Source organism: Neopelma chrysocephalum, unplaced genomic scaffold (genome assembly GCF_003984885.1).
Source record: "Neopelma chrysocephalum unplaced genomic scaffold, ASM398488v2 Primary Assembly neopelma1_102, whole genome shotgun sequence".
Classification (NCBI taxonomy): Eukaryota; Metazoa; Chordata; class Aves; order Passeriformes; family Pipridae; genus Neopelma; species Neopelma chrysocephalum.
The window spans coordinates 622941-646830 of NW_020897765.1; the positions used below are offsets into that span (position 1 = coordinate 622941).

General features: G+C 39.1%; 1 protein-coding gene across 1 annotated transcript in view; it reads right to left on the bottom strand.

Annotated features, from left to right (window-relative positions):
* Positions 1-496: 496 nt before the first annotated feature.
* The window catches only part of GPR158 (G protein-coupled receptor 158), a 193621-nt gene continuing 170227 nt past the window's right edge, over positions 497-23890 (bottom strand). The window contains exons 8-11 of the mRNA XM_027695650.1: positions 12874-13012; positions 9011-9116; positions 6967-7113; positions 497-6206 (exon numbers count right to left, since the gene is read on the bottom strand). Of these exons, the coding sequence (XP_027551451.1) occupies positions 4752-6206; positions 6967-7113; positions 9011-9116; positions 12874-13012 (1847 nt within the window). The 3' untranslated portion in view covers positions 497-4751. The remainder of the gene's footprint in view (positions 6207-6966; positions 7114-9010; positions 9117-12873; positions 13013-23890) is intronic.

Below are 23890 nucleotides of genomic sequence, written 5' to 3' on the forward strand. Positions count from 1 at the left end.
CTCCCAAGCTAAACAAGTTGCACTTACACAGCTGCCATTTTCTGTCTCTGATCTTTTTTGTTACCATTCCTTGTATCTTTCCTATATCTGTTAGACACATATCTTAGATGAGGAATTCAGGTATACGCACATACAGCACAGATGAGCTGTAGGATTTTACAGTGACATGATAAAGTGCCAGCCAGTTACTTCCTGTTATTTTTAATATTGTAGTTGCCATTAAATTCAAAAGAAAATAGAACAGCCTCTACAATTTTCATCTCAAAATTGCAACCACTGAGAAAACAGAGCTATTTCCTTAACCAGAAATCCTGAACACAGTACAAATCTACTCTAAAGGCTGATGTTAAGAAAATATGAGGAAAATCCAGAAAATGCTACTGTCATGATCAGATCATATAAGCTGTAAAATTAGCTACTTTAGAAGTTTGATGGGAAACTTAGCTTGGATCAGTAATGACTTCAGAAAACCACAACACAAAAGCCTGCAGACAGATTTCATATAAATGTGCTTTATTGCAGAGAAGTTACATTATTTACATGCTGCAACACATTACAACATAAATCTGTTAAGTATTTCATGGTGGATGCTGTTGGTTGCCAGATAACATTGTCATAAGAACCACATTATAAAGTGAAGAGACTTACAGCTTTATATACTCTACAACTTGGAGTAGCTAAAATGTTAAAAGTCAAAGGCAGTGTTTGCTCAGGCCTGCCTGTTGTCATATGCATGCAAAAGCCTAAGGAGAGCAAATATAAAAGTATTGTCCGGTTTCAAGTCTATGATGCCACCAAAGCTGACGATAGGTGTGTACTGATTTATATTTTAAAGCGCATAATCTTGCATAAATTATACAAGTCTAATAAGATTGGTATAAATCTAATTCTTTTATAAACCATGGCTTAGAAATAAAGGAGAAATGCAGCTTGCACATGCATTTAAAAGGACAACCTAGCAAATGTTTGTGACCTTCATGTTTATTGTCTTTTCTCTGAACAGATATGCTAGAAAACATCTTTATAACATTTTAATTCTAGAGTTGCACTTCTCTTGGCTGAACAATGACAATGAAACTCCAGAAAAAGACAACTAAGCAATCTAGCCCATATTTGCTGGTGGAGAAAAATCTATGAAATACAGAACATTATTTATGTCTAACTTAGTATGTCTTCATTAAGCAATGTTTCTAGTAGCATCATAGTGAAATAGAATAGTTGTGTGAAGTTTGGCCCCTCATTTTCTTAAATGTGAAATAATTTTAAGTCCCAATTGAATCTGTAGTCCAAAGATCAGTTGCTTAAAAAACTGGGGAAAGCTTTGTTGTCTTCTAAAGGAAAGTTCCCCAGTTGTGTCAGTGTTAGGGAATGTGACTACAATGAGCCTAAAGAACCATAACAGACACTTTTTAAGAAGTGAGGGAAACGGTCAGGATGAAAAAAATCAAACCCAAATGAGAATATACAGGGCAGTGCCTTCCCTGGTAAACCAGCCATTGCTTTTTGCTTGCTGTGCAGCTGGGCTGTTGTACACCAGCCAAGGACTGGGCTTTGTTTCTGTGTTTCTGATGAAGTTATCTTTTAAAAAGAGAAAGAAAGGGAAAAGAAACCAAGCAAGGAATTATAGATACATAGCGGTGGCACAGACACAATCATGCATGAAGGGCTTGATCCTGCCAGGAATGCAAGGGGCAGTGGTACTGTGCGGACACTTTGCCAGTGTGGATCCCCTCATCCCTGGTGGGCGCTGCACCCCAACACGGCTCCCACAGAGCAGGGCATGGGCAGTGTGTCCTTGCTCAGCTCTGAGGTTGAGGATGGAGGGCCAGATGAGCAAGGGCAAAAGGGTTGGTGCCTGCTCCTTGCGACCATCTGTCTCCAAGAGGCAGTGAGAACACACAAATATCTACTTTCATGATTCCTCCATGGATTCCCACTTCTAACCTCACTGCCTGGGTCTGCCAAAGCACTAGTTTTGTGAGTCAGGGCAGCCTGCAATAAGCTGTCCGCCCATCCCGTTCCCACAAATCACTGCTAAGATGGGCTGCAGAACCTCCCTTTGAGGGTAGGAAAGGTGTGAGGTGGTAAGCATTTCATCAGGTTTAAAATTGTGTATTTCTCTGCATACAGGGTCAGTGTGCTCCTGGAGGACTCCCAGAAAGCTATGTTCCCAGGATGGACTTCTTCCCATAGAAATATAGGGTTACCTTCTCTCTGAAGAGCTGATCAAGTCCCACTGAAGTTGACAGAAAATTTACAGACAAATTCCACTAGTGTCTGGGACTGGGAAGGGAGAATCTGAGCACACCAGGTCTAACCTCAGCTCTTTTCCACACTAAGGACAGAGCTGGATTTGGGCTGCACATCGGATGCCAGTGGCACTGTGTGTACAAAGCGGGGGCACTGATGTCCAAAGCACTCAGGCTCATATGTCTGACTCCCTTTCATGGGGGAAACAGGGATTCTGGGTTGCAAGGGTGCCAGTCAGATCTCCTAGGCCATAATTACACCATACAAAAGAGGGGTGGGAGAGTCGGACAAGCCCAGGGTAGTAAAGACCTCAGTCAGCATGTCCTTGTGGTGTAACTGAGCATCATTCTGGCTAACCAGGTTGGCTGGGGCAGCTCAGCCACTTAATCTGGAGCTATGAGTAGAATTTATAAGTGAGGTCAATGTGTTTAGACAGCACCAAGACCTGAGCCAACTTGTCCCCAGCTGGCTTAAGTGTTGGCACATTCCAGATAAGGGCTTAGCAGAGGCAGTAGGAAGATCAGATCCATCTTGATCTGTCAGTCTAGACATGCCCATAGACTCCTCTCCCTTCTAAAGGACAGAAAAAGTCCTCCTCATGCCCAGGTTGTCTACGCCCCTCTGCTCATTGCATTTTATCTAAGCCACTTTTCTATGATGCCACAAAAATCAGTTTATACTACATACGTGTATGTGCATGTGTGCATTAGATATGACATTTATATATATATATTAAACATATATAAATATCTATTTTTATATATATTATATATATATTAAACAACACATTCTATTCAATCATCCTCATTTCATGTTCTTCCACTGAATCCCATCACTTCTCTCAAATTGCACAAGTTCTTTAGGACTGAGCTGTCTTTGTTTTGGAGTACACTATGTATAGCCAGTTTCAGCGAACAGCACTTTACTGGTACTGCATTTAGATGGCTGGGGGTTTTTCATAATTACTGATACTCCTCGGAATCTTTACAATATGTCCTCAGGCCCTGATGGTGAACCATCACTAAGACTCATAGTTGTGGATGGGCCATCTATGAATTAAGCTCATATGCATGATGAGGACTGTAGCTATCGCTGAAAAGTAGCACTGCATTAAACACTAACTTTTACTGTAAATGTACATATAAATTTTTAAAAAATCAAAGCATTTTGGAGAGTGGGAGAGAAATGCCATCATTTCCATTCCCATTACCTCTTACAATTGCGTGTATGGGGGAAGAGTAATATTTTGGACATCTCACTCAAGGGCAAAGTTTTTGAGGTTTGCCATCAGGGGTAAACAGTACAGTGTTGTTCTATATAGGCTGCCTAATACATTTCCCAGAGCTGTCTGGTTTTAGTAAAACAGGTGATCATTTCTGGGATATATTCATTGTCATTCTTGCTTGCCTTATTTAGAAGGATATGCTCAGTAGGGAGTACTGAACAAGATCATCACAATCGATGTTTAAAGTAAGATTTCTGGTTTGTTAGATGATATTTTCCAATTAGTAACAAAAAACCAGATAAGTTGTCCTAATACGCAGCTAAGATGACTGAATTTCCACTACTAACAAAGTCTATGAATATTAACAGGGAAGTGCATAACTTACTGCATATAAAACTCCTGAATAATACAGTATCAAACTATAAATTTAAATAACAGAGAGTAAACAAAAAAATTCACTATACAAATCACAGGAAAGGAAAAAAAAATAATCTCCAAAGACCAAAAGAATTTCCTGATAAGAATTACGGCTTCCATAGCCAGTGAAAGATTACTGCAATTCTATATATAAACAAAAAGATATTTTAACTTGCAATTAGAAGAAAGTATCTGCAGATTGCATAAACGTGTTGTTGTGTCACATAATATCAAAGTTATTTGCAAAAATTATACAATCTGGAATGCTTTAATATGAGACACAACGGTGTACTTAAACACACAGTAATAAGAAAATGAGAGCAATCATTATAGAAAATATTTTTGGGATGCATTGAGTTAGCAGTGCTATTTAGATTAAATATGTAAAGTGAAAAGTCGTCATTTTAATAAGCTGCTCATTGATACCCCTTTCTGCCATCAGAACATTTTCTGTGCCCTACTTCTGCTGGATCTTTAAAGTCCCAAGGGCAAGTTAAAGCAAGTTACGGCATCCAGAAATAATTCGGTTAAGATCTACACTGTGCGTTTGTTACCATCATGTTATTTTTCTTTTAAATGAGAAGTGATTTCACAAAGGCAGATTTCTTTCACTGACACAGTAAAATCCTTGGAGCAGGGACCATATTTTGGGCATTGCTAATCACATTGTTGGCACTCAACAAATAAATAATAACAACATTAATAATAATTTACTTCACTTCTACTTATTTGTAGTGCTGATTCCCTTGATTTAAGTGATGCTCCTTAGGAATTTTCAGATCCTTTTGGCCTAAGTCCCCTCTGTCTTTTCTGTTGTCTTTCTTCTCAATGTTGCTACTCTCCTCAGTCCAAAAGCCTCTTATTTTCGAGATGCTGCTGTTTTATTTGCACTTATAGCAGAGGTGTTCAATAAAGCTACACTTCTTTCTGCATTTGGTAAATCTGGTGTATCATACTCCCAAGGGCAGACTTCAGCTCGAGATGCTAAAGGTTGCTGTAAGTAACTACTTGGCTTACGGGAGTTAGATGAAAGCACATTTCCCTCGGAAGAGGCATTTTTTTTCTGTTCTGCCAATTTATTGAGGTTTTCCTTTTCTGCTGCTTTCTGGGGCAGCTCCTCCCGCTCCCCAGCACAAGTATTAGGTGTATATTTATTAACATTCTCACACTTCAGCCCAGGAGCGACCTGAGACTTGGAATTTGACTGGTTTTTCTCATTTTCGAAGACCTGCTGCTCTTGTGTCTCCCGCGTGGCTGTCTCCACCTTCTCTGAGCTTTTTTGATTTGACTGTTGATACCCCTCAGGTGTCTTCAGCTTATGATGAGTCTTCCCCTTTGGCTGGGAAGGGTGGTTTTTCTCTGCCTCTGAGGAAGCAATAGATACATGTTTTTGAGCTTTAGAGTCAAAAGGCACAGGACCAGGAATTTGGTCATATATCTCCCAAGGACAAACTTCTCCTCTGTCGAAATTGTCCTTGTGCAAAGACTTACCTGGGCCTGTGTCTGGATTTGCAGGTGTTTGACTAACCCTTTGCTGTTTAATAATTCCAGATTTATGGGCTTTCTTTGTTTCCTCAGAGTGGGTAGAGTTTTTCCTGTGGGAATCCTTATGTTCCCCCTTATCAGAGGGTGAGTGCTTTTTGCTGGCCTCCTTACCCTTCTGCTGAGGTTTATGAGATTTAGTGCTTTCTTCTAGACTTTGTGTTTTACCCGTTAGTCCCAGAGTCTTTTCCTTGGCACTAGCAATAACACTGAGGGATTTTTGTAACACAGACGTTCTTGGATGCAGAGGTTTCTTATCAGCACTTAAATTATGTGCACTTACTGATTTGCACACCAAAGGGACTGATTCAGTGGAGACAGCTTCAACTTTTTCAGGAGCATTTTTGGTTAATTTGTTACCATTCAAGGAGTCCAGGAGTGTTTTCTCAGCAGGTATAACTTCTGCACTTTCTGTAGTTAAGCCATTTGGTTCTTCTGTTTGATCCCTAACATGATCATAAGTGCTGTGGGACTTTTTTAAGGAAAAGACCCTGTTTTTCAAAGTCTCTTCCTTTGGCTTCGCAGAGCTTGTGGAATCTTGTGCATTTTTCTTCAGCGTGGCCAAGCTCTTCACAGCACTGTGCTCCATCAAGTCCTTCTCATCCCTGGAGCACTGCCGGGTGACTGTCTCAGGGATTTCTGTAATACGTCGCATTATCGAGCGCCCCAAGCCCTTTTTAGAGCACCTTTTTTTCTGGAGATGTGGATTATTAGCAATCATCTTTTTCCTTTTATAGATTTCAAGCTGGGCATACAGTTTCTTCAACTCATCCTGCAAAGCAAAGTGAATGGCAAAACTAGTATGTACAGAGCGAGTACAGTCAAACAAGCAGCCCGATGAGTGCAAGATCTATTGCTCTAACAATGGCATTAAACTTACTTCACTGTCTTTTCTAATTCTTGAATATGCTATTTCTCCACCAAATTGAATCCAATTTTTTTTTCCACTTTAAAATAAGTTCAACCCTCATGCACAAACATGTTACTTTCCACAGCACACATAATTCATATGCATTTATGCTGTATGTTTAAGATTTCGCAATGCTGTGGTGTATGCTTTCCTGCTGATCTCTATAGCTATTCTTTATTCTCAGAATATAACCCCTTTTATCATGTAAAATAGGAATAATTTTTTTTTCTTTTAATCATGTTTTTAAAATTTTATCTATGCAGTTATATATGCTTATTTATATGTTACATACAAATGGCTAATCACACTGAAACCAAATGATGTTAGCACTTCAAGATAATTCAAAGAGCCTATGTAAACTGATAAACAGCTCTTGCTGTGGATGATTCCTCCTCCTTAGCTGCCAGTATGACTTTTACTGCAACTAAGAATTCAGCATCTCTTCACACTAGTGAATATTTTCCATGAGATTTTACATGACCTGATACTACAATCATAAGAGACCTAAGCTAGCCTTTTTCAGCTATCTGCAAAGAAAGATAAATGCATGCAATTTGGAGTTTACTTGTAGGAAAAAGCGTTGTTCTTGAAAATGAATGCTATTTAAATGAGTTATATGTACCCGAATATCTTCAGGATCCAAACTATGTTCACTCCATGCTGAATTGATACTGCTGTTCAGATAGGATCCAGATCGACCCATATCAAGCTCATCTTCATAAGCTTCTGTAGCTATATCATCTCTTGGGTTATTGCTTGAATGTGAAAACTGCAATAAGTATTCATAAAAGAGAGGTTGCCATTAGTGCAAAAGTTTACTCCAACTGTAAGAGCTTACAGCAGTTTTTATGGTACAATGATCCTTCTATAGATTTCATGTGATTCTCGAACTCAAAACACTAGCTATAATCTTCAGTGGCACAAGTAGTGTCCTATAGAATATCAGTATTGTGTGGAAGGAACTCTTATTAAGATGCCTTAACTTGATAAATCTTAGAGTTGCATAAGAAAAAATTCCTACTTGTTTTGATGCTTGTTTAAACCTCTTTAAATGATATTTCAATTAAGCTAGGATAAAAATAGACTTTCAGACAGTATTTTCAATTAGGCAGCTAAAACCGTAAAACACTATTTTGTATTCCATACAACTTAATAATCCTGCAGAAAGCAATTCTTCCATTTTAGATCCTGACCCTGAAAAGGAAGACATGAGGTGGCCAAAAAAGGAAAAATAAAGGAAAAAAGATGGAAACTAATGAAAAAGGAGATAATTTTTCTCTTCTATGTTTTAGCAAATGCTTGAATCAAGAGTTGGAGAGTGTTTGTCATAATTTTTTTATTCATATTGATTCACTCATCTGTAGTTACTATTGTTCACACAGTCATCTGTCTTCAGGAGTTTATGTATAGAACAAAACCTTGTGAATCTTAATTCCCTGAATTCTTTGGTATGTTGGAAGAAAAGCCTCTGCAGCATCACACAGATAATAAGCTAAAAATTAAAATGTTGACCAGTAGTTATGAATCAGCTTCAGAAAGCTCAACAAATTTTCTAGGCTAGTTTAGAAAGATACCTCTGAAGATACGTTATAAAGTATATGAATATAAAGTAGGAAATATAAGACTATTGCTAAAGAACAGAAAATTAATTTAAAATAAAACAAGGTTATGCAGTATTAAGGCTGCATCCATGTGTCCTCTCGTTGTGACTGTTCAACGTATGTATATTTGACAATTATCAGCATATCCTGTTCTGACACACAGGCAAAAGATGGGAATAGCAGCTTCATTAACCTGAATATTCTATCAACTCAAACTGCTTAATGCTCTTCCTTCATATGTAGCTTTCACCTCTACTCCTGACCTTTTGATTAATATGATTGGTCATTTCAAAAGCCATTATAAAATCATTCCCTTTGCTGGGGTACTGTCTTAAGAAGGATGCTCCATTCAAATCCTAGGGATCGGTGCTAGAGACAGGTGGAGCTTCCTGCAGTTCTCCTGTCCCTGGTGACACTGACATATTGCCACTTCAGACCCAGCGCCCGATGGGAGGTGACTGCAGTGCTCGGAGCATTTTCTCTTCTGTTCCCCGACTCCTGTCATCCCCCTCGTACTTGTGCCCCTACACATTCATCTTGGCATCCAGCACTGCTCCTGGCTCCATGTCATGGGCCATGTCTCCTCCCAGTATGCAGCATCCAGGGTCTGATTTGCAAAGGGCTCTACTTTTTCAGCCTATAACTGCCTGATTTAAATCCCAACCTCCTTGACTCCTGGCTAGTCCAGTCTCCTGATTCTAGTTTTTCTATCCTCTTGGCTAAACTCTTTTCTGTTCCCTGCTAACTCTGGCAGCAGCACAGTCACCCAAATACCTGAAAAAAGTATAGTTGGGCAGGATTCTTTCCTTCTTATATTAATCACATCAAAATTTTAAGTACTTTAAACTCCTGGAATTTTGAAAGCTGAAAGAAAGAATCTTTGAAAATGTGTAAGTTTTTTAAAAAAACAAACAACGAAAACAGCTTTTTAGGTAGCCAAATAGCCAAATTTTACATATTCCTTTTTTATCAGTTGCTTGCTAGATTTATACAGAATTGCTTCTGCATGACAACATTTATCTGCCTTAGTCTTGGCAAAAGAAAAGAGAGAGAAGACTCAAATACCTTAGGAATCAGAAGTAGCCCAACAGTGACTGTCACAGTCAAATGTGTGTGTGCAAAGAACAGCATCAGCATCCAGTCAGACTGAAGTCTTGAAACAAGAATGAATCTGAAAATAGAATTCAGGTTTGCAATTCACTGCGTTTTCTCCAGTATATTATATTTAATATCTTTAATGTTCCTTAGGTTTCTTTTCATTGAATGGCCAAACACAACTGGTTTTGTTCTGTACTGCTTTCATAAAGACTAAAAATTACATCCACATGCTTTTTCTATATACCACATTTCAAAACAACTCAGAAAAAACTCAATCAACAAATCAAAATATAAAAAGAAATAACAGACCTTAAATGATACTGCTTATTCCATCTTTCTCACTGTATTGAGCTGTCTTTTTGTTTGGTTTATACTGTCACAGTTTCTCTAGCCTGAGCTGAGTTATGGCAGCTTACATACATTAAGGATGTGAAGGGATGATTTTAGGTTAAGTAAGCACATGTACTATGATAAATTGCAGTGCACTTCATAAACACAGGCTGTCCACAGATTGCAGCTACCAAGTACAGCTGATAAGCCATCAAAGAGAGAACTGAACTGAAATGCATTTTAGTGGGGAGCAGAGAAATGATCTCGACTGCAGGACCGCCCAGCTCACTGCTGCGGGGCCCAAGAGCCTTGTGAATGCTTAGAAATGAGTGGCTGAACCTCCCAAACAAAACAGTTCCTTGCTGAGCTTTCTATAAGGGTGGTAGAACAAGCAGTGCAGTTAAAGCTAGCTGGAGCATGCTTGGCTTGTCTGCTTTAGTGAGCTCCCAAAGATAGAAAGGGTAAGCAATGCAATGGATGAATGGATGTACTGCCGGCTTGCAATTTGCAGGTTTACAAAAATCATTCAGACAGAAATGACATTTGCAACTTATCCAAGTTCACAGATGCACGTTTTGCAGAAGCTTTTGTTAACAGAAATAGTCTGGCATGAAACACTGGTTTATATGCTGCAATAATACAGTCATAATTACTTGTTTAATACTTTGTAAATGAAATGTTTCATGAACACAATAAAATATTATCATTAATTATTTCTTACAGAGATGTTGCTGCTGGGATGTGCGGGGATGTGAGGAGGCTCAGGCCTGAGGTTTAGCTAACTGAACACGAGAACTGATGAAGATGACATGAACTGCTGGATGTAACAGTGAACAAAAGTTATAGGGATGGCAAGATTTCACAGGTGGTTAACAGGGAGTCATTTGAAAGATGGTCAAACTTCACAGGTAACTGAAGGACCTTTGAGGGAGTAGAACTTGCAAGGTCAGTGGTGCCAATGTAACCTATCAGTAACAGCATATACGACTGTGATTACCCTGCTAATGGCATCACAAATACCAAATTTGAGTACAGATGTAGCAAAACTTGGACCAATCGGAAAAAATAATGAGGGGTGGTTGTTTATTTGGGAGAAGACAAGAATTGGGACAGATAGGTGATAAGGTAGGTGAGGGAAGAACACTGGAGACCTGCACCTGGAAGACCCAAGGTCTCAGCCCATGCCCAGCTGCAGAGAAGGAACAGGACCAGGCTGTCTGTGTTGGGCTGTGCTGGTCCATGTGGGCAGCCATGTGCTGCGTGTGACTGCACTGCAGCGGATGTGCTCAATCTGCAAATGGAAACAGTGGCAGCTAGGTCCATCAGCCAGCCAGGAAAAAGCACCCACATCCTGATGCCCACTGGATTTGTTTAACCCTGAACAGATCCAATCCTCAAATTCTGTGAAGGTCTTTTGCTTGTTTTATGCATGAGATCTTGACTGATTAAGGTATATGTGCCATACAATCCTCTGAAAGCAAAATAGCATTTGTGGTATCCATTCAGTCCTACAGAGATGGGGTTTCTATTTGAATGAGATTTTTTCATATAAATTTTGTGTTTCTCTGTAATATAAGAGAAAGAGTAATGCAGGAATTTAATACTGTGCTGATCTGAAGATAATCCAGAATCCTCTTTTTCTGAAATGGGAATATTTTAAAAGGAGAACAAAATGCAAACAGTCCAAGGTTTTATTTAGTGCTCACATCAATCTTCTATGAGCTTCGGGAGTTTTTAAACTGGATGGTTGCCTTGTAGGTGTCCTTCAAGGCTCCAGTGCTTTCAACTTCATGACAACTCAGATATGTCATATAAATCTGAGTCCTACATATCCACCCTTTCAATTGCATCCAGAATTTGGCAGGGAAGATGAAAGCAAAAAAAAAAAAAGTAAGGAAACAGACTAAAACTTGTATGCAGAAATGGACATAATCTCAGGAGGGATCGTGTGCATTTTATTCATTCCTATCCATAAACACTACATGATTCTTCTTCAACAAACCAGCATGTATCAGACAGATGGCAAAGAATCAATACAAAATGTACATTAAAAAAAAAAGGAAGAACAAGATCAGCAGACCTTAGGCTGGAGGCACAGGACTGTCAATAGGATAAACTGAAAGACTTAATGCTTTTCTGTCTCCTTCATAAAGCATGTATTAAAATGCCACATTTTTCTATTTTTCCCTTTTCCCCTCTCTTTAATCCAAGATTACTTTCATCCTGCTCTATTGTTAAAAGAAACTTGCAGCCCATATAATAGGTCTCCTAGTGCACTGAACTGTATCTTCTAACATGGCCCAAAATTCAGTTTAGGAATATTAATTAATGGGGCGGGAAATTGACTGAGAAGCTGTCATATTGGTTATAATAAATTCAAAAGTATTTTAACTGAATTTTATATCCACTAGGAATTAAAAAAAAATGATTCCATCAAATATAGATTTTAAACAATAGCTTTGCAGATGTTTGTGATAGGGAGTAAAGATTTTGAGAGTATGTGGATGTTGAAATACAGGGTTAAAAGAAGGGGAAGAAAAAAAAAGTTGCAAGTCTGAAAAATGCAGTGAACTGTATGACAATGATAAGGGAAAAGAGCATCAGGAAAGAACTGAGATGAGGGATTTGCTTTGCTGATGTTTACTCAGAAAAAAACATGAAAGCAAACAGCAAGAAGACAGAGAGAAATGTGAGTACCAAGACAGACCAGGGAACAGAGAAGAGTATTTGAAGACTGTCAATTAAGCAATGCTTAAAAAAAAAATCTTAGTAGATAAGATCTGTCAGGAGGCAAAGGAAGTTGTGAGAACATCGTAAGAAAGAAGAGTTTTTACAGGACGAGATGAAACTCATGTTATCTTGCTATTTTGCATTTTCTAGGACCAATTCATTTTTACAGGGTACTCTGTAGGAAAGGAATATATAGCAATTTTCATGTAGCTCTAGCAAAGACCCTTATTACCCAAATACTACCCAAATAATTTAGAAGTATGAAATGTAGAGCTCATTACAGACTTTAGAAGAAACATGGGCTTTATATTACTAATATACCATCATATGCATAACAATATTTTTATGTCAGCATATAAAACACTATGTTTCATGCCCAAACCAATACAGTTTTCTTAATATATAGCTGCAGCTCACCAATCTGTTACACACCAGGAAAAGTTCATATAAACCAACATTCTTACCTGCTGTTTTTCTAGGGGTACAAAACAGTGAGCAGTATGTAGATGACTGAAGACAGACAGTAGTTTTGCTATACCTAATTTATCATATACCTAATTTATCAGCTATATTGAAAAAAACCCTAATTATATAATTTCATACTCTTGAATCCCATGGGAACATTTTTAAGTTTAGTAATCTCTTAATTAGCAGAAACAGATATTCATAAGACCTTCCATTATGCATCCTATCCCATTCACCCATTTTAAGTTGTATCATATGAAACGTGAATGATAAATAGTTAATTACTAGATCTACAGATCACTTGCCTAATTGTATGGAATATAGCAGAGATAATGAGCTCATTGTGAACTGCAACAGCCATATAACGTGGCTCATGAAATGCTGATGGGACTGTCCGCACTGCATAGCAGAGATAAACACCCCACAAGAGGAATAAAAATTCAGCTGTGAGAAGAACAAAAAGAAATAATTTGCAATTAGTTTTATAGATGGAAGGAAATGTGAAGTACTACAGTATCTTCTTTATGTGTGAGTATCTATGCAAAGACAATACACATGTATATAGGCACACACATAGGCACTTAAACTCTTTCAGATACTGTTACTGTACATCATACATTTGGTTTTAATTTTACACACTTTTTTCCAGATCAGGAACCTTTACATTTATGGTGTTTCAGTTTTTCAATTGACAAACTTTAAGACAATGTCTAATAATGTCTTTCTTGCTTTTATATTTGGTACTACAGAAGTTTCACACCACTTCAAATAGCAAGTATTTTTAATTGCAGATCTGGTTCTTGTTATAGAGGCAGATACTGGTGCTATAACTAGACTGTGCTTTTTAAGACAACACTTTCATTTCAAAGGTTTATAACTCAGATATAACAATATATTTGGATTTAAAAAATTCCTTTGTTCATGGTAATTAATTCTGCTGGTACCCATTATATGATGAGTCACTTCTGAGGGTCTAATGCAATTACAACAAATTATGTGTTTCTGTTAGGAGAAAAATGAATAAGGGAAGAAAGAAGAAGGAGTAAAGGGTCAAGATCATCTTAAATTATCCAATTAGAGCACCCAGCGGTATGCTGACTTCAGTTTCCACTGGACAGTCTGATGTGACATCATTTTGATTTTGATACAAATGAAGTGATTTCCTACCCATCTTGAAAAAACTCCCAGAAAAAAAAAACCCCATAGCTCTGCCATGTGGTTATGAATAGAGCTGGTGCCTGTCCCTCTTGCCTTCCAGTCTGCGTGGCAAAGGCTGAAAGTGTTTGAGTGTCATCCAGCAATGTGCAGTTCCATGTTAGACCCTGCAATGCCAGCATTACTCCAGGCCAGCTTCAGAAACTGAGTGTGATCCTGTTGTTACTCATACACTGCTTTTGCCTTTTAGCAGTAAAAGCTACAATCAAATGTAGTATAATAGAAAATTATTTCTTTTTCATACTTACTTTTGCCAATAAATGTTATTATACTGTAACGAAAACCAGTGATCAGTGACATCACTCGATGGTAGTGATCAGCAAATAATTACTGGTCTGATTTAGATAAGGACACAAAAGCTTGTGAACCCCACCATTATCAACAAACTGAAATAAGACATCAGTACTGGATATCTCGTGAGAAAATGTCCTCTGGTTCCTCCACTTTTAGTAGTACACAGCTGCTGTAAATTACCTATATTATATTGTCATATAATTTTGAAATTTCTAATTTTGCTATTAATTTCATCTAAAATCAGTAAGAGACAAGTCTGGATAAAATGAATTCAGTTACATAGATCTCACTGTGCTGTGATAAGAGTTCAGTTTGAACTCTGAACAACACTTTGCATGTTTCTTAATGAAAAATAGATGGCCTTGCTCCGAGATCATTGCTTTTACTAGAACATATTCTTCAGACACCTGGCAGCCCTACCAGTTACATAAACCCAAACATGTGAAGAGGCACAATCCATGCATACTGCTGTTTTTATGTTCTTCCTCACCAAAATCCCAACAATAATAAATCTTTTGATCTTTTGACTAAGTAATAGTTTGACTTGGAACATTACTGAGTGTCAAAATTAAAAAAGCATGGTATGAATCTTCTGAGACTACGTATTCTAGCCTGGTTTTGAGCTCAACAAAAGTATATATGCAGATATGTTTTTCCCACATCCCCCATACACTCACTGCCTGGGCAAACTGGCTGCTACTTCCATTTCTTTATGTCATGGTTTGAGACCCCCAAAAATCCAATTCCGGAGTCCAAGCCCCCCTCCCACAACTCACCCCAGTGTGAGAGGGATTTTCCAGACACAACGCAAGACTCAATATGGGGGGAAGGGAAATGTATTACAATTATTGCACAAATAAATATTATAATACATTATATACACAATCCTAACTATCTCTCCTAGAATAAAGCAGTATTTACACTGGATCAAATCTCTTCTCCCTCCAATAAAAGTCTAGAAGGGAAGAAGGAAAGATCCTTTCCACTTTCAGGGCAGCAGTCTCTCTCTCTTCTTCAATGCAGCAGTTGTAGTTGGAGTTGTAGCTGGATCTCTCTCTCCATTACAGACAAGGGGGTCTCCTCTCACCCCTCTCAGCCCTTCAACTCCATGCGAAGGTCTCTCTCCTGTGGACTGTGAAGCAGGGACAAGGCTCGCCTCACCACGTCATATCATGGGGTGTAAGACATCCCATGAAGGTCCCTTCCTCGAGGGGTCAAGTTCCCTCGAGTCAGAACGTTTATGCCAGCTTTCAGTTCAGTCTTTTGCCCCAAGCGTTCTACCAGAGCTCCTGTGCTCTGTCTCAGCTGTTGGCCTGACAGCAGCAGCGCAGGAGGCAAGGCCACTTCCCCCTGCATTCCGTCCGGTGAAACGTCCAGGACGTCTTGAGCTCTTAGCTCCTCTTTCTCCAGTGCTGCTGCATTCCAAGACTCGTCTCAAGTAGGAGTCCGCCCCCTCCCCCTAGGAAGGGGTCTCAAAGGGGTTTGGGGGTCTGATTCAGTTCTTACCCCAAAACTGTCTTTGTTGAGCTTAGTCCTCTCTCTCTCTCCATTAGACATCTCTGTGTCTCTCTGCTTAGCTGCTTGTTTCTTATGTTCTTGGCTTTCAGCCATAGCCTTCCACTCAGCGCTGCCTCTGCCGCCGCTCCTGCTGCCCACTCACAGTGGAGTAAGACTCTCAGCTTTTCAGTCACAGATCTCGGTCCAGTTTAACACTGTTTCTGAGTTTCTGCAACCCCCAGCTCCTGTCCCTTCTACCCTCGTGGTCTCAGAACGTGGCCACTTCTCCTTCAACTACCTCATCATCCTTCTTTTCCGGTCTGGTGTGATACGTTTAAATTTTGCAGGGGCACTGATTGGGTCAACATCAAGACACCACCCCCTTGGGGGTCACCATTTTTTAAACTCCAGGGGGAAAAACATTTTTTTCCCCACCACAATTCCTAAAAAATTAGCTATGCTACCAAAGAAGTCTGTTATTCTGGTTTCCTAAAACCTCCTACGCAGAATGACCTATCAAGAGATCTTGTTCCTGAAGTCTTTCCTGGCCAAGTGGAATATAAATTTTGCATCAATGAAATAATACTAAAGGCTCTTTTACAAATGTTAGCAGTTTGGCTTTGTTTTTTTTCCTTTAAGTACTTGCCTTGCATATGCAGAATCATGGCACTGAAATGTATTGCTCTTCAAAGCACTGTAATTTGTTGCTTTAATTGTTCTGGAATAATTTAGAAGAAATTGAAAAGCAGAAAATGGTTAGAATTAGGCGGCTAAAGCCAAATCTTAATGTCCTATCTTCTGTGGAAACCCTTCTGATTAATATGGCTCGGCAGGAACCCCCTGAAGATGCCAGAAAACCTATTTCTTAACATTTTGCCTTTCATCCAAACTCCCCCTGCTCCCCAAAATGAGCAGCAGAACTGAACAGACGAGCTAATTATGAAATAACAGGCATACTCTGCAAAACTACCCATGGTCCATTCTTCTTTCTCAGCTGAAGTGAGAAGAGCTCAAGTCTCTAACTGATTGAAAAGTTCAGTTACAAGTGCTAACAGAGGCTGAGAGCTTGAAAAGGTTTGGCTTTTAAAGGTATAAAAATTCCCATACAAACCTTCATGTGCTGAAGGTATTCCTACTTAACTAAAGAGTGTGGGCCGAATCTTGCTTATTTTTACAAGAAAAAAACCCCTACTCTAAGTTGGAAGATTGACAATAATTATCTTTTTTGTATACAGAGCAAATGAAAATGAAAAAGCCACACTTCCATTGAAAAAAACACACACAACCCAAACATTTCATTTAGCTGGGCTAAGTAGGAAGGCAGATAGCATCTGATCTCCAGATCTGATTAATTCTGAAAATTTCACAGTTTTCAGTTTTACAATCATAGTTACAAGGAGTTCCTAAGACAACAAGGGGCGATTTCAAAGCATTAACATACTGAAGCATAACAGTAGTTTGCACCATTCAGTGCATAATGCTTTTAGAAAAGCTTTACATATAGAGCAGAGATGGCACTCTTGTCTGCAGATAATAATTAGTGTGACATCTGGTATGCAACACAAATAGGGAATAGCTCTTAAAACACAAGGTAAAATAACAGAGTTCCTTTACTTGCTAAGCCCAACATTACAATAATTTCATTAGCAATGACAAAACAAAACAGACTGATAGAAGACCAATTTATTATCTAAACCACTAATTAAACAGCTTAAATGTATAATGTAAAAGCTGTGCTTGAGGGGGGAAATCAAGTACCTATAATTAGCTACAGACTATTAGCGCAATTTGTAACAAAAATCTGAAGGAATATCTTAGCATACTGCATACCTGTCAAGACCAAACTCAAAGCTCGAAACTTGTTCCTATAAGCTTGTTCCTATAAGTAAGATTTATCAGAAGGCTTATAAATTACCACATTTTACATATGAAGTACAAAAGCAAGAAAACCTTCTTTTCCCCTCCCGAAAAATTACGGAAATTCCTAGGAGAGAGAGTTGTCAACGACTCTCTGGACAGAAAACGTGGAGTAAAAACAACAAAGCATAAAAGAGCTCTGAAAAAACCTGCAGTAGCTACTCTATGACTGTCCAAACCAGGCATTTGGATGCCAGGAGAAAATCTCTGAGACATAAGAGGTTAAAAAAAGGCATAATTCCTTTAAAGGCATAAATGGATGTAGATGTGAATGGAAGGTAGGAGATGAAAATGTAAAGTGACCTCAATATGTCATGTGCATAAATGAATTAATCTTTAAATATCTCTCTTCCTAGTCACTACCTACTTCTTATCCACAGAACCTTTTATCTGGTCTTTGCATTATCTAATCAACCTGCTTAATATATTCTCTGGTGCTTATAAAGCATAAGTCTTCCTTGTCTTTGTGATGCTGATCATGTTTTTAGAAAATGAAGCAATTTGGAATACTTAACTTGATCATCCAATATACTGGGCCAGATTCATGCCTGATGCCACTGGCCTGTTACAATGAAGAGTGTGCCATGTCTGCTCACTCGACATTTGTTTAGGCCATTGTTCATATTCTGCATCTTCTGATACTGAAGGACAATTATATATGTTCACAGTTTGTGGTACGTATCTGTTGTTAGAAAAGGACAGCTTCAGGACTGTTATTATTGACTCAATCAAACTTTCTCAGAAAATCTGGGTTAATATATTTACTAGTTTTGCTAAACATGCAAAGATGTCTGTATTGCAAATTATTCTTTCATATTTAAAACCAGTACAAGGTGAAGCTGTGTCCAGAGTCTGCAACATTTTCTTTCAGTTCATCAGCCAAGCTGTGTCATCCCTTGCATGGCACAGTGTGTGCAGCCTGACCTGTGCCCACCTCTCCAGCCCCCAGCAGAAGGAAATCCTCACGTTAAACCATAGCCAATTCCATTGCCTGCTCTGCAGATGTCTGTACTTCATCTGAGAGCACAGAACTACAGAGCAAGATATGACAAACTGAGAGCAGTGATCGAAGTCACTTTCCTCTCTTTAAATATTGGAAAAAGTCATTGAGATTCATATAAGAAAACATGAAAAATCAAGAAATGTGAAGATGGACCTTGGAACATGGCTTACACACCAACTCTGCTCAGAGGCCTTAGCAAAGTACTTCATCCTTACTTCTAGAGCTTTGCTGCCTAAGAACAGGACAGGACCAAATAAAAATACCACACATGCAGCCTTAAGTTGCTCTCTTTTGCATATATAGTTTTCAGTTAACACTATCATTTTTTAAGAGACCAGACTTATTTAATGCATGTGACAGAGCATTTCCAGGGATAAATCGAGGTTGGCTAATGAAGAAATCTCTGTAATTTGTTGCAAATAACATTTAGATGTCTAGTGAATGAGAGGAAAAACTGCAGAGTGGGGAAAACCAGTCTAGTGCACATGCACAACTGAATTCTAACTTTGCCTGTGCCTCAAGCTTTTATGCATATGAAAAAACCCCCACTCAAGGTCCCCATGGAATCCAAACTTTGCAGGTGATCACAGAGAGAATTTTTCTTGCTATTTGGGTGCCAAACAAGGCATTTTTGCTGCAATTTGCAGCAGAACTAAGCACGCAGGGCTGTATTTGTAGCCAGTGAGACCATACGTAATGTTATATATAGATTTGACTAAGCTCTGTAACTGAGCCAAAGGCACTGCAAAATGGACACCCAGATTAAATGGACCATATAACCCTAATCTTACTGTGCCTCAGCTTTGCCTGTGTAAAATGGGGATAATGCCACTGTCATTGCAAGGTGACAGTGGAAATAAATTTATCCATATTTGTGAAAAGCTTAAATCCTAAACTGTGTGTTTCCTTCCTGCCACGGTCAGGAAAGCAAAGCAAGTTATTTCAGACTGTCCATACTGGTTGCTTCTCCTACCCTACCAGAAATGCCCTTCTGTTGTGCTTCTTCATGTCAGCCTCTCGGTGGAGATGGCTGTGGGCTAGAGATCCTGAAAGGAGCTCCCCGGAGCCAGGACATCCATCCCCGTGCTTGTTTGCACTCTGCTGTCCAAAAGACACTTGCAAAAAGAAGACACCCCCGAAGGATTAAAGCCCATTTTCATGACTCTGTATGAAGTTTTATGTCTGACCACACTTATTTGTTTAAAAAGCACCATCACAGGCTAAGAACAGGACACTGATCCCCAGAGATGGTGACCTGCTCTGCCTCTTTTCCTTAAACCAATAAAGGAAAGCCCATTACAGCTGTGACTTGACTAAGTTCACTTGGTATTCTGAACTCCGCACTGTTGGTAAAACAGTACTGTTCCAACAGTTATACCATTTTTAGCTCAGATTTTGGAAACAAATTACTGATTACCACTCTACTTATATCCATAACACAGCGACAGCAACTCATCTATTTCTCCACCACACTTCACTACATTTTAAATCCTGTTTATTGAAATGAAGTGAGCTATGGCTCTGGAAGCACAGCTCCTCCATTCGTTCATTCACTCAGGGTGCCAGCTGGAGCCATTTTAAAATTGGGAAAAAATCGTGTCCTTGATTGCTCCTGTGTTGCCAGCCAACGCAATATCTTCCTACTTTGCTGCGTCCAATCTCCCACCTGGAGAGTTGCACCGTGTCATAGGAGAAGCTTTTTTCTTCAACTGAAAGGATTTTCATGTATTTCAATGAACTGTGATTACATGTGTAAGTCTTTAGTGCCAAGTTATTCCTAGCAAATTATAAATTACCAAAGGTTTATCTGTCTCTCTCACCATATCTCAGCATCATTTTAATTAGCTACACACAGCAATAAAAAGACCTATGTATGGAGAAAGAATTGATGGTGCCAATTCCAGATTTTTCCCTACCAGAACTTCTGTGGGCTGTGGCTGTGCAAGGTTGAGAAAGAAGAGCAGGGGTCCTTGGGCTGGTGGGGGGCACAGCATACTCTGTCCCCCACACAGCCACAAAACTGCCTTGCAGGTACACTTAAAGCAATGGAAGGGACATGCTAACCCACAGTCTGTGGGTCCAATGGCTTGAGGGTGCCCTAAAGATGGCTTTTGCTAGCAATGGAAAAATATCCACTGACTTGAGTGAGAGCAACATGCCTAGGAGTCTCACTGCACTAAACATATGCCAGTGCTCAGGTTTAAAATCCCTAGGAACTCCCCTCATTTCTCTTAGCCCTTATACTAAAGCACTTTTTAAATTCTCCTACACAGATGTGCTGTCCTGTCTTATTCCTTCCATAGCTCACTGTCGTTATTAAAGTCAGCTAGCCACTCTTCCTGTCTCCATGTGCTCCATCATCCTCTTCACTTGGGCATGGATGAAAGAGGAAGAACAGGATCAGAAAAATCTACCACCAGCAGCTGAAAACTGGCTGAGTGTGGGGCCTTTAATCTCACATCTTAAAGGGAATGCAAGCAAATGCCAATGGTGTCCAAAGTACTTGAAGCACTGGAAAGACTCGGAGTAGTACAAGTAGTGGATTCCAATAAGGGTGGTGCAAAGGAAGTCAGAGCATCTTCCAGCTTCTCCCAAAACCATCTCCTCCCACAAGTGGTTTGCAAAAGCAGCGAAATATAAATATATAATATAAATATATAAATATGCAGCTAAGGCGACCCAAGCATGGTTTCCTAAGCAGAAATACTTTGTAGAAATTGTGACTAAATAAAGGGTCTGGAAATTCATCTACCATGTAACAAGAAAAATCAACATTAGTGCAGGGGGTAATGCAATGCAAACTGCTCAACCTGGGGGTTCCAGCACCACTCACCATCTTTGGTGCTCTTCCTCATACTCTTCCAGATTTACCATATCCTAGAGATGAGTGACATAAACCACACACAGTGTTGGTGATGCAGACTGTGAAAGAAGTGTATGTGGTAGCAGAAGTGGCTTATAAGCAGAAAAGAGACAGAGATGAAGGTACTTTGTAAAACAGTATTCTTCTCCTATTTGTGCTCCGAACATTTTATACATCTCTGGCCTTATCACTTAGAGTAAGCTTTTCACAAGTGATCACTATTTTTACATGATACATTTTCTGAGCAACTAATGTGAGAGATGAAGCACACAGTGATCCACACCAGTGCTGAATTCTAACAGGTGTCTCCTGGTTGTGCTTTCCACACAGAGAAGGCTATAAACAGTACTCTGAAAAAACAGTCCCTCGATGTCTCAAGACAGAAACTTAAAATGGATAGCTACTGTTGACAATTCTGGCTTTAATCTTTGTGCATCAATACTAAGGAGAACATGCTTTAAAATGCCCATTTGGAAATGAACAGTTCTTTATTCATTGCATGCTCTGAACCATACGCTCTGAATATGGCATAGGGCCACATCAAATAGGGATAACAAAAAGAAATAATAATCATCACTGAATGCAGCAGAGGGGCTGTAGAATATTTAATAAAGGGCCTCATAAAGATGTATTACAATGCCCCAGCTCCAAACTGTACAAGCAGTCTTAATGCACAATCTGCCAGAGCCTGTCCTGGCACCTCTTGCCCTTTCTGCAAATATTGTATTTGTTAAATATCAGCAAATGAACAGTGGGAGGGAGTTCTTTCAGGAACAGTCCGAAATACTCACTTTGTTCCTTTTCCTGGCTGAGAGCATGCAGTAATCATGAGAAAGCTTTGTGTTTGAAATCCTCCTCATGCCCAAGACCCAAAGCATGACTTACAGATGTGTGGGCCATGGCAGCAGCTCAGGCCAGCCACACAGGAGTAGCACTGCTCCTGCCAGCCAAGAATCAAAGAGGTTCTGGGGAAAAACACCTCCCTGTGCTTAGTTAAAACATGTCATTTATATCTAAATAAAACACTAAAAAATGCACACAGAATGCATGGGGGATTTTTAAAACCTATCCTATCCATGCTGGGTGAAACTGGCCCTGATAAAGTCAGGAACATCCATCCACCAAGATTTCACCTCTGCTTTTTATTTGTCCTTGTGCAGGCATGTTTATCTCTCTGCCTGCCTTTCTCTCCTGCCTGGGGCTTTGTTCATTAAACTTATTATTGTCTTTTTTTTCAGTTTCTGGGAAGTTCTTTTAAATCCTGTGCCTATATCTGTTTCACTTTCCGAATGCTTTCTCCTCAGGATAAAGAATAATAGTTTGATTTGTGACACTGCAAGCCCTTAGGTTTATCAGAAGTTTATCGCTTGGGTTTTTTTTCCAACTTGGAATCTGACTGTGACAGGTATAGAATATATTCAGGCTATAGAAAAAAAGCTTTGTGGGTGAGTGTTTTCAAGCCCCCAGGTCTTTCTCTACAATCTCAGACTGTCACCCATGCAATGGCTTGTCAATGAGACAGATGCCCCAACCTTGAAAGTGATGCAGAAACAAACACAAAGGAAATAAAAAGAATCCAGGGAAGTAACACATAAGCTACCCACAAGTATCCAACCCCAAGGAAAACACACACTAACCCACATTATGTTATGTAGATAAAATAAGATTTACTGAATGCTAATTTTTCTCATCAGCGTTATCACAGAACACAGAGGCAATGCTAGAAATGGTGACAACCTTTATGTCTAGGTCCCTACTTCTCTCACAGAGAGCATCCTCTTAAACTTAATGGAAATGTAAATATAAAATGTTCACTGCAATAAAAGTCTCCAGAGACTGAGTCTAAGTAGCATGATTAGTATGGAAAACGCTTCATAAATCCCAACTCCACTAATCTCTGGTAGCATAAAGGATTCATCTCATTATGACTTTCTAACAGAGCCTTGTTAATTCTCACTTCACTAATCTGCGACCTTGAAAATTCCCTCTCTGCATTTCAAAGAAGTGTTGACAGCCAAGCGAAATAGGGAGGTATTCCAGCAAGGACTACAAGTAACAGAATATATCCCAAAACACTCACTACTTTTATATAAAATACTGTGCCTAACTATATTAAATGAAATAACAAGTCTTTAAAAAATTGCTATTCACTAGCTTTATTTTAGCATTTGAAATCAAATAGCATAATCTATCAATTAATTTATCACATAGTATATTTTGCAAGGCTGCTCCCAGTCAATTATAGGAATAAAAGAAGTTCGGCATTACGGGCATTTCTTCTGACACATCTCTGAGGTGAAGCATCTAAATTCGGAAGTAGTTCCTATTGACTTAAGCTTTTCAGACTGCTATTAACAATAAAAATCCTGAAGTGCACATGCACACACACACATATATAAATACATATAGATACACACGTTAGTACAGTCTTCTAGGTGTATATGTCCTGGTACCACTAATGTGACTGCATAGTTTACTGAAGACTTGCACAAGCATAACTCTGCGTATGAGGTACTTTGGGTAAGAAGACAAA